Below are 12,176 nucleotides of genomic sequence, written 5' to 3' on the forward strand. Positions count from 1 at the left end.
GCGTCCAGCGCTAATTGTACGGAAGGAGTGAGGGTGAACCACAGTGGGCAGTTTGTTGTCTCCTCAGAAGCGAACACATGCAGTCCCGCTTGGCCAAACCGCCGCCATATGAACTCCACCACTTGTGGATGGACCCACCAATCCCTGGGCCTTAGCCCCTGCCTCAACAGGATGTCTGCCCCTCATTCCAGTTGCCCAGAATGTACATTGCACTCACTGCCAAAACGGTCCCTCTGCCCAGAGAAGAATTAGTTGTGCCAGCCTGAGCAGCACAATAACAACCGCTGTGTTGTCTGTAAACACATGGTGATCTCTAAATTGACATTGGCTGCTGCTGCCATAAGCTCCAATAGTCTCCCATAGAAACTGGACAGGATGCCAAGATCCAGCTTTATCTTGCTCAATGTTGATAGGATTGACCCTATGCATGTTGCGGACAGAAACTGCCCTCATCGTAGTAGAATCCTTATAACCCCTAGAAAAGTTGTCCACTGCACTGGAGAAAGCATACTTTTCTGAGGTTCAACCTGAGCCCCAAGCTCTTCACGTGGGCGAGAACATCATCTCAATATTGAACTGCCAGTTCCCTGGATCGTGCTAGAATTAACCAGTCGTCCAGGTAGTTTAGTACACTTATGCCTTGGAGTCACAATGGAGCCAGAATGGCATCCATGCACTTTGTGAAGGTGCGAGGGGATAAAGCTAGCCTGAAGGGAAGAACCCGATCTTGGCTATGTGGAAATATGCACCTTTTAGGTCTATCATCACAAACCAGTCCTCAAACTGAATGTGTGGAACGATAAGTTTGGGCTTCAGCATCTTGAACCTGCATGTCCGAGGAGTACAGTTCAGATGATGCAGATATAAAATTGGTTGTATACTCCTATTTTTTGCGGACCAGGAAATAACGGCTGTAAAAACCTCCCCCCCTCAGGGAACGGGGTACATGTTCTGTGGCCCCTTTGTCCAAGAGGGATCTTACTTCCTGCGCTAACGTCGGGCTCTGGTCTGTGCTGACTACTGTGGTGAGCACACTTCTGAACCGGGGGGTCGAGCTCTAAACTGGACCCGGTAACCCTTTTCTACAGTAGACAGAACCCATTGAGACACATTTGGCAGTAGTTTCCACACTGCCAGATGGTCTTTAGTGACGTTAACTATTCCACATTCTATTGGAGGGAAAGCATCAGATTTTCATTGCCCTGTGACAGCTCGCTGACCAGAGAACACTGAAAACTTGGGACCGCCTTGGCTAGGGGAGGCCCTACAGTATCACTGGGGGCTAACTGCCCTAACAACCTCATGTCCCCTGATATGTCCCTCCACGGCCCCTCAGGACCGCTCTTATTTGCCTGCTTTGCCTTTAGGACCATTCTCAGATCAGACCTAGTAGCAGGCCGTGACTGTGGACGCCCGGTTCCCCTGGCTGTCCGCGGGGGTTGGCGGGCTGCCATACTCGCCTTCTGTGTCTCCCTCACACTAGTGCTGGCCCGAGCTCCACTCGTGGATGCCCGGGTGAGCTCAAGACAACAGGGAAGAAACTGGCTGAATGCCGACATATGTCGAGCTCACTCAGCAGGTCTGCTTGGTAGGCCTGCAACACTGTCATTGTCTGCAGTGACCCACAAGCAAGACTACTGCCGCATAGGTCTTGCCCACCAATGCCACGGTTGCCTTACACGGTGGCTTGGATGGCAAAGCAGGCCCCCCTAATTACCTGCCATCGATGGAGAGAGGTAGCTCGCAAGCGCCTCCTCCACCTTCAGCATAGCTAAATAGCCATACTTTTCATAGAAAAGTTCTGAGATTTTGAGAAAAGATAGCGAGGAAATGAAGTGTCTTTTTGTTTCTTCACACAAACAACTGACATGCAGTCTTTTGCTGAAGATAATAAAGGCTGATGGTGCGGTTCACAGGTGCCATATTTATATCACGCGACGCGCTTAATTGCCACGTCACCTGATCATGGCAGGCCTATAAATGGGCATGATTTTACACAAGCTTCAGATGCTGGTCGCACGCGAGAGGTGCTCCCCATAGTGTTATGCTAAATGCAACATCTTGTACCCTTTGAAAGGGAACAGATCTTTTCTCTCTCCAAGAGTCTCAGAAAAGGTGAAAATAAAGGAGTGATCCTGAAGTAATCTATTATTAAAATGCCAGTGTCAGTGTTGAGATCCAGATAGTTGCTGAGGCAAAGCGATAACGTGACAAAGAATTTTGTGATATATATATATATATATATATATATATATATATATATATATATATATATATATATGCAAGCCTTTATATAAAAGTATATATGCAAGCCTCTATATAAAAGTAACCGAGCCTTTCCCCAGCACACAATTCGAATGTCATGCTGCCAAGCTCAAAATCAATCATGTTTCCGTTTACATTTTTTTCTGTTTTTTCTTGCTATGCTAGTTTTGATGCTGTACAACTGTGTGATAAAATCTTATAGTTATATACATTAGTTTATTATTGGAAGCTATCCAAATATATGTTCATTAAAATATACTGCACTGAGCACTTGATTAACAGTTCTCACTTGTGCTACTTTATAAATCCATATATAGACAGTAAAAGTCATGAAGTGCACACTTCATTCACTTTAAGCTACTATGATAGCCATTCATTAATCTCAGTTTAATGTGGCATTAAACCATAAGTACCCACTCTCCAATTCAAATTTAAAAACAAAACAAAAAAAGCCTGCATTGGATTCTGTTAAAGGGTATGTGTTTTGCCCTCTGTTTGTCCAAAGTGAAATAACAGGCCTTAGGCCAAAGCATGTATCAAATTCTGAAGAAGTACAGGACATACCTGCTTCTACGGCTGTCACTGTGATGTTGTGCCAGCCCGCCGTCTCCCTGTCCAAGATCTTCCCCAGGGTGATTGCACCAGTCACTGCGTCAATGTTAAAGATTTGCTCCTGATCTGTGCTCTGATCTATTGAGTATCTAGGCAGAGGGCAGGAGAAAATGTAAGTAGATATAGGTATAAAATGAAAAAAAAGTCAAACTTATCTTAAAATTTGTTATTTTTACATTAATCATTAATATTATTTTGGCAGTAGCATTTTGAGGTAGAAGAGGAGAGGAGAACTCCTGCTCTTATGGTGGTATTTTGTCCTAAACAGCATTCTCCACAGAACAATTAAGTAGTTGTTCGTTATTGTTGTTTATTTTTTACCAGAGCTTTCTCTGTTAAAATATTGCATATTATATGTCACAACTGGCATGTCCTCCATTAACTCAAACTCCAAGAATCCACACCCACATCCCAGTAGAATTACTCCCCTGCCTGTTTATTGATCTCATTAGTTGGTATTCTTACTCTCAGTTACCTTTGCATAGAGGTACCTCAGGAGAACTGCTGCAAGCTTTCAGTCAAGGTTGATGTTTAACTGTACAGTATGCCATAGAATTCCATACATTAGCCCTTACTAGTGGCTGGAATGAGGCATCAATTACAGTGGCTTATCAAAAGGGGTTACATGTGGATTTAGCCACTGAATTATCCTGTTTTGGTGATTCTGTCAATCTGAACTCTTTTTTTTACCTCCTTTTCTGACTGGATCATCTTCTTCAAGAATGCTAAAGAAGGGGTGGTTTCAGTAACACTACTGTTCCAGAGAGCTGAACCTCATCTAAAAGTGTTCACAAACCTAGCCCTGGTTTATCTCTCTTTGGATGACAGGTAAAATGATATTGCCAAAGTCTATACATGTAATGCAGGCTTTAGACATCTTCAGAGAATGTCCCATTAATCCAGAAATATGAGAAGTCAATCTGATTGGAATTTGTGATTGCAGTCAGTGTGATTTCAGATGTTTTGTTTTCAGTCCATTTCAGCTATTTCTGGTTCTGAACTGGAGAAAAGTTAAAAATGTCAATTCACTCATGAATGATTCCAGAGCTGCTTAGAACTTCATTGAGGTACAATTCCTGTGTACCCAGCTCTACACATACAAGCTCTTGATGGGAGGTCAGTAGGGTCAGGGAAGGTCACCCATTTTACCTAACACCTCTGTCTCCACATCAGTGCTACTTAGCAGAAAGAAATTTCCATTGTTGGCCTTCCAATGACAAGTCACTTTATTATTCTAGGCCTTCCCTGGCTCTTCAAACACAACCAACATATCTGCTGGAGGAACCCACATATCTGCTGGAAGACAGTGTCGGATATTGGTATCAAATCATGTCTAGAAAACCACACATCATTGGAGCCTACGCATATGTAAAAAGCTCTTCTGAACAAATACCTGTTAAGATCCTAGTCCAATATCTAGTCCAAGACCTAACAGGGGATTTTAGAAAAGCAAATATGATAGCTCTTTCATCACACTGTTTCTATGATTGCTCCATCAAGCTGGTAGAGTGTGAATCTCATCAAGCTCACCATGCTTGAGGCCATACCCTCCATCTCTTGTAGAAATTCAGACCATGGAGTACATTTACAAAGACCTTGCACAGGGATATATCCAACTATCCAAACTGCCCACTGCTCCTGGATTATGTGTCTATGGGAAAGAAATTGGTGAGGGTCTCCACCGTTGTATTGATTACAGGGGATTAAATAGCTTTACTGTCAAGTACCCTTTTCCCATTTTAATAGTACCATTTACTTTAGAGCTATTATTTTCACAAGTTAGATTTCCATAGCACATATAACCTAGTCAGAAGAGGGAGACAAATGAAAGCCTGCATTCATTACCAACATTACAGATATTTGATAATGACAAATGGTTTGTAAATGGCCCATCCATTGTCCAATACTTTATTAATGATGTTCTTGGGGACAAATGTTTAATCAGCTACATAGATTGCATTTTGCTTTAATCCTCATCCTTCTCTGAACATTCAGCCAGCTCAGAGCAATTCTCAAGAACCTCCTAGAAATTAATCTCTTTGTTAAAGAAGTGAAGTTTGAATTCAACAGGCAAAGCATCTCCTTTCTAGGCTACATCATCAGTTCTGAAGGGTCACCATTGATGAGACCTGTCATTTGTCATGTTCATAGGTACATCTTTTTAAGCCATTTCAACTTCACCATTATGTATCAACCAAGAAGTAAGAACATGAAGACCGATGCTCTTTCCCAGAAATCCTACCACTTACAGTACAGTTAAAGCCATTCAATGGGACATTGATGAAAAGATTCAGAATTGTACAGGCCAAAAACTGTCTGGCCAACAAGGCATATTCATCCCAAACCAGAAGAATACCTGGTGTTAAATGCATGAGCATTAGTGTGCATGCTTTGTGCTTGACAGCTTGTTGCCTTGTTTTGCTTGGTGAATTGTTCTCTTTCTCTCTCCCCCATCTTTCACTGAAGCTCTCTGCCCTATTATTGCTGGGCCAATCAATGATGGGGATGCTTCCGAAATGGGAAGAGCACTCTTTAAAGTGAGAATGGTGGTGACAGTGAGCCAGCCCTTCGGCTCACATGCACAAACACACACTCTTTTCTCACTTTGTTGTTTAGTTTTGATTTATCGCTGCTTGTATTGGTATTCTTTACCATACTTCTCTGCTAAGCTTCTGTGCTTTGCTTTTGCAATAACAGTGCTAATTGTTTTCTGCTATTTGATTTCATGTTAATATCAGTTATGCTAGTGTTGTATAGTTATTTGTTTCACTGCTATGCATCACTTGGCTTGTCCTGTGGAAATGGAGATGCAGTTAGCTATCCGCAAGATGGAGTTGGAGGTAGAGAAAGAGATCCAATTCAGGGAATTGGAACTCCATGTGGTGAAGCGTGCCCCAGGTTCCTTCATCCCATCAGATCAGAAGCTGAAGTAGATATCTATTTTAGTATGTTTGAACATATTTCTTCCACCTTTGGTCAAAAGAGATTTGGATACTCTTTTTGCAGTGCAAGTTGGTTGGAAAGGCTCAGGAAGTTTGTTTTTCACTATTTTTGCAAGAACGCTCGTATTATGAAACTGTTAAAGCGGCAATAATATGTGCTTATGAACTGGTCCCTGAAGCAGATTTTCTGGACCCTTAAAAAATTGAGCTCACAAACATTTATTGAATTTGCCAGAGAAAAATAGATTTTATTTGATAAATAGTGTGCTTCAAGTGAGGTTAACAATTTTGAGTCTTTTAGAGAACTCTTTTTGCTAGAGGAATTCAAAATTTATCTGCCTGAGAAGGTAGTCATCTGAATGGTGATTAGGTTTCTTCACTGTCAGAAGCTGCTAGGCTCACATACAAATTTGTACTTGTCCATAAGAGCATTTTTAAACCTTCCCAAACCGAGGTTTCTGACCAGTCATCTATGCCTCCTTGAAGCTTCAAAAAGCAGTGTTTATAAAAGCGGTGGTAATTTTGATTCATCCCAGTGACATGAATCATTTAATTCTGTTCACCAAAAAGATTTGTTCACTGATTCGTTCAGTGACCCTTTCCGTAAGTTGCATCATTACACCAGTGAGTGTCTTTTTAGATATTATGAGTTAGTCATTGTTTCATTCACTCAATACATTCGTTTAAAAATGGCAAGTTTTCAAGGGACAAAACTGGCATGTCCAATCCACAAAGAGAAGGTCTGGTGAACGTATTTTCAAGAAAAACATTTCAGTCAGTGGAGGTTAGATTTGGTCACAAATGAGGATACAATTGTAATTAGAAAAAAACCCACATTATTTACATACGTGTATGAAGCAGGTTTCAATGCTACAATTTTTTTTTTTTTAAATAGCCATCAGTCGTATGAACACCACATGTGTACATGTGTAGTGGATTATGCTATGAACAAAACAACACATACTGTAAGGCTTGTCTTATTTTTACCCTCTTTTTCTTCTTGTTGAATGGGTGGCAAACTGAACGAAAGACATGCATTTACCAGCCAAGCCGACAACAGTGAGTCAGCAGGTCTTTGTTTGTTCACCTAGTTTGTTCATTCCGTTCATGAATGACAATAACCAGTTTGTTCGTGAACTGCAAGTACCAGTTCGCTCAGAATCAGTAGGTCAGAGTAAGGGGCGTATTCGTTCAATACATCCAACCATTGACATCATCCTTCACAGACTGCACTCTAATGCAGTCTTTAAAAAACAGGTAAAAGCTGATAATGCAGTCATGTGTTTTACAAATATGAGTCAGTATATGGAAGTGAACAAGAACAATTCATTCGCTTACTGTAAAAGAATCATTCAAAAACAGATTCATTCACAAACTAAACAACATGAGTTTCTACTGCCAAAAGGCTGGTCACAGAATAGCTGTTCAGCTTTAAAACATAATCAAGACAGAACTAGTTTAACTCCAAGGGAGTTGTGTTATTGGGTTCTGTTCTGCTAGGGATTTCAGTGCATACTGGTAACAGTATGTGTGAATTTAGTTATGAGCCCTTAATTTCCACAGGTTATGTTTCTTTACTTCCTAAGGCTCAAGTTCAGTACCCTGGTAAGACTAAGAGACATTGCTGCAGCTCAGTCTCTTATTGTGGCATGGGTGTTACCTTTAAAAAAGCAGACCTTTTGTGGAACCCATGTGTTTTGCCATGGTCTTGGTTTGAATTATCTTAGACTGCTTTTGCATCCAGTTATCCTCCAAGTTATTCATTGGTCTGGATAATGTTGCAGTAAGTCAGTCATTGCCTGTAGAAGGAACACACTTCTTTTTGGGTTACAACTTAGCTGGTGGTAAGTGCTGCCTGTCTTGAAAGTGTTGAATAAATAGGACCTGTCTAATGTTTTCCCTGTATGTGTGGTCACTAGGGCTCAATCACATGAGTTTGCTGATGTCATTAATTTGTCAGAATCATTTTTAGCTTAAAAACTAGTGGGGAATATAATCCAGTAGTTCTCCCATCGGTGTAAAAGGGCACAATCTCTAGCTAGGAGGATATTAAGCAACTGATTGTTTGTTGGCAGCTTATTCAGGCTCAGCAAGCTAATTCTCATCTGGAAAAGTGTTTCTACTCTATTTGTGGTTCCAGTGATGCAGATTTAAAGCAAGTTGCATACTTGAGCATTTCTTCTGGCCTGCTTTAAGGAAGGATGAAGCTGAATATTACCGGCCATTCTGTGCTTGTCAGTATGCAAGTAAACCAAACAGACAATTCTCTTCGCTCCATTATATCCAATCCCAGCAATAGGAGCATTTGCACAAGTTTTAGTTGACTATGTAGATCCTTTTTCCAAGACAAAGTCTGGAAATCAATACCTGTTAACCCTTATCTGTATACAGTGTTCATACAGATGCTTCATAATGAAATTCCAGGACTTTCAAGGACTTTTCAAGCACATTTTTTTGTTTGTTTTCAAGGACTATACAAGAGATGTCATTCAAACATTTTCTCTAAGTCTTCTTTTTAAATTGCAAATAATAATTATATATATAATTATATATATAATTATATATATATATATATATATATATATATATATATATATATATATATATATAGTAATAATAATAAAGGTAAATGGTCTGCACTTATATAGTGCTTTTATCCAACACGCTTTACACTGTGTCTCATTCACCCATTCACACACACACACACTCACAAACCAATGGTAGCAGAGATGCCATGCAAGGCAATGGGGTTCAGTGTCTTGCCCAAGGACACTTCGGTATGTGGAATCATGTGGGCCAGGAATCAAACCGCCAATCCCACAATTAGTGAACAACCCGCTCTACCACCTGAGCCACAGCCTTAATAATAATGATAATAATCAAACAAGCAGATTTTACTAAATTTGCATTTCCCAGGCATTGCTTCATCTTCACCATAACATCAATATACTCCAGGTGAGTGACAGGAGCACTGTTGCCAACAACTTTCAATGGAAAGTCGCTAAACATCGCTAAATTATGTCATTCAATAATTAGCATATTAATTACATCATTGTGATGTATTTGCATTCTGCCTAGTGTTTGTTTGCTTCTTTCCTAATCCCTGTGCTCACATACTGTATTTTAATACAGTCAAAATGCCAATAAAGCTGTTCTCATTTACATATTTTTCTGTTTCTGTTGTCAGGCAACAGGACGAGTATGAAATAGTGACTGAAATATGGCCCATTAAGACTACATGTTAACCAGCAGTCACTTCCAAGCCATTTCCAAGATGCTTCTCTGGAATGCTAAAATCCTGATTTATAACCACAACATCGACGGACAAAATCATCACACACATACGTTAAAGACAATGGCTGTGTTGTAATTTTGGCTATATTTATATATAAAATAATCACTTGGAGAGAAAGTTAGAAGTGAATAAACATGCTGCTCCTCTCTGCCACTCACTGAACAGAATAGCTTCAGAGAGAGGTCTGTCTCCGGAGGGGGAAAGCAGGATTGGCCACTCTCTTCTAAGGAAAATAGCTAAGATTTGCCCCAAAGTCACTAGATTTGTCACTAGGTGCTTTTTTGTGGAAAAAAAAAAGAAAAGTAGAGGGAGAGGCTGCAACAGGGTGTCATATTTTAAGTGAAAAGATTGCATTGATGCTCTATTGAAAATAAGCAAAAGTTTTTTAGTGATTTTGTATTTATTGACCTTATATAATTCAAGCACTTTTTAAACACCGCTAAATAACATATGGCTATTTTCAAGGTTTTCCTGTACTTAAATTTCAAAAAGCTACATTCATGCACTTCAAGTACCTTGTACCAACCTGTGTATAGCAACTAATTTTCCTGAGGCCATTCCACTGTGTAAGATCACAGCTCCAGTTATAGTTAAAGCTCTGATTAATTCCAGATTGTACCTCAGCCTTGTGCTAGTCAAACTCTGAGTTTTCATGCAACTTATTATTAATGTTATCTCATTTGTCAGATGAACAGAAGAAGGAAATTTCAGGGTTAATACAAGATTTCCCTTCCTTATTTGGTAATGTTCCCTCTCAAACCAGTGTTCTACAGCATGATGTACAGGTAACTGTAAAGCCTCTTAAAGAGCAAGCATATGAAGATAGAAGTTGACTATTTGTTGGAACATGACTTAATGTAGCTAAACCCAGCACAAGTCTTTGGAGTTCGCCTTTGTTACTTGTTCCCAAATCCAATTCCACATATAGGTTCTGCACTGTCTACAGATGTGTTAATGCAGTTACAGTTTCCAATTCTTTTCCTCTGCCAAGACTAGATGAATGCACTGATAATGTTGACTCTGCCCATTTTGAAACTAAACTGGATCTCCTTATGGGCTATTAGCTGATGTATCTAATTGCAGTGCTTACCTGGATGACTTGGTGGTTTATTCTTTGGACCGGCCCAGTTATATGGAGTCCTTGCCCACAAGGAGAAGCTGAGAAAAGCTTCTTTGACGATATACATAGCAAAGTGTGAATTTACTAAAGCTTCAATAACATATCTTCATAAACAACTAGGGCAAGGGCAGGCTATGGCCATCAATAACTTCCCAATTCCTTCTAACAGGTGGGAACTGTGATGATTCCTTGGTATGGATAGTTACTACTAACTACATTTTTGTAAAAAAATAGTCAGTTGTGGCTCCCTCAGATCCCTACTTAGTCCTTCGCTGTCTTTTGTGTGAACTCAGTCTTGTCAGCATGCATTTTATAGTGTCATTTAATGGTGTTAATTTGGTGGTGGATGCTAGTACTCTTTGTGCAGGAGCTGTGCTGATCCAAGAGGACAAAATAGGAATATATCAATAGTTAATAAGCATCAGGTAAAGTACTCCACTACTTAGAACCTCTAGAAACAAGCTCTAGCCCTGTTACTAAATTGTTGATGTTTGTTGGTTCTAGCCTCCTATCAAGTTCAAGTGGCTTTATTGTCATTTCAAACATATACAGCTGATACAGTACACAGTGAAACGAAACAACGTTCCTCCAGGACCATGGTGCTACATAAAACAACACACTAACCACATGAGACGACACAGAACTAAAAAAGAGGTACACATTTTTACATAAAGTGCACTTGCAAACATGTGCTAACAACAAAGGACAGTACAATACTACAAAAACAGGACAACAGGCACAGTTTTAGTGTGGAAGTTTCCAGTATAATAGGTAGTGCAAAAGATAGGTGCCAAAGAGTGACACTATAACTTGAAAATTGGATAAATGCAGATTAGCTTAGTCTTATTGTGGTAGCAGCCAGGTAAAGTGTATAATAGTGACAATAAATTAAATACTATATTTTTATGAATACAGTAGCAGCAAAAATGCAACAAAGTCAATGCAGGAATGTGCAAATATTGCAATGGGAGTGCAGGAGTCAATGAAGGAATGTGCAAATATTGCAATGGGAGTGGGATGGTGTTCAGTTCAGAGTGTGTGTGTGTGTGTGTGTGTGTGTGTGTGTGTGTGTGTGTGTGTGTGTGTGTGTGTATTTGTGTGTCAGTCCAGTCTCTGAGTATTGAGGAGTCTGATGGCTTGGGGGAAGAAGCTGTTACACAGTCTGGCCATGAGGGCCCTAATGCTTCGGTACCTTTTTCCAGATGGCAGGAGGGTGAAGAGTGTGTGGGTTCATCCACAATGGTGGCTTTGTGGATGCAGCATGTGGTGTAAATGTCTATGATAGTAAGTAAGTCAATTTTATTTATATAGCACATTTAACATAGCAAAGCTGACCAAAGCGCTGAGCAGTCAGAAAAGTACAATAGAAAACAGAATAAAACCAAATAAAAACAGATAATAGACAATAGTAAAAATTAGATTAAAAACACCTGTGAGAAGAGATATACTTTCAACCTCTTTTTAAAAATAACAATTGAGGATGCAAGGTGGATGTCCAGTGTGAATTGATTCCGTAAACGAGGGGCGGCAACTGAAAAAACACTATCCCCCTTAGTTTTTAAACGCGATCAAGGGAAATACAGAAGAAACTTATCAGAAGATCTTAATATTCTGCTAGATGAATATGGTGTAATAAGATCTTTGAGATAATAAGGGGCTTGATAATTAAGAGTTTTAAAGACAAACAACAGAATCTTAAACTGGATCCTAAAATGGACCGGGAGCCAATGGGGCGATCCTAAAATTGGGGTGACATGATCATATTTCTTTGCCCTGTATGATGGAGGGAAGAGCGATCCCAATGATCTTCTCAGCTGTCCTCACTATCCGCTGCAGGGTATTGTGATCCGATGAGGTGCAATTTCCGAACCAGACAGTGATGCAGCTGCTCAGGATGTGCCCAATAGTTCCTCTGTAGAATGTTGTGAGGATGGGAGGTGGC

At 40.1% G+C, this 12,176-nt stretch overlaps 1 protein-coding gene across 1 annotated transcript in view; it reads right to left on the bottom strand.

Moving 5' to 3' along the window:
• The window catches only part of LOC128614554 (cadherin-22), a 151,400-nt gene that overhangs the window by 13,486 nt on the left and 125,738 nt on the right, over window positions 1–12,176 (bottom strand). The window contains exon 8 of the mRNA XM_053635956.1: window positions 2,830–2,966. Within this exon, the coding sequence (XP_053491931.1) occupies window positions 2,830–2,966 (137 nt within the window). The remainder of the gene's footprint in view (window positions 1–2,829; window positions 2,967–12,176) is intronic.

Source organism: Ictalurus furcatus, chromosome 11, assembly GCF_023375685.1.
Source record: "Ictalurus furcatus strain D&B chromosome 11, Billie_1.0, whole genome shotgun sequence".
Classification (NCBI taxonomy): Eukaryota; Metazoa; Chordata; class Actinopteri; order Siluriformes; family Ictaluridae; genus Ictalurus; species Ictalurus furcatus.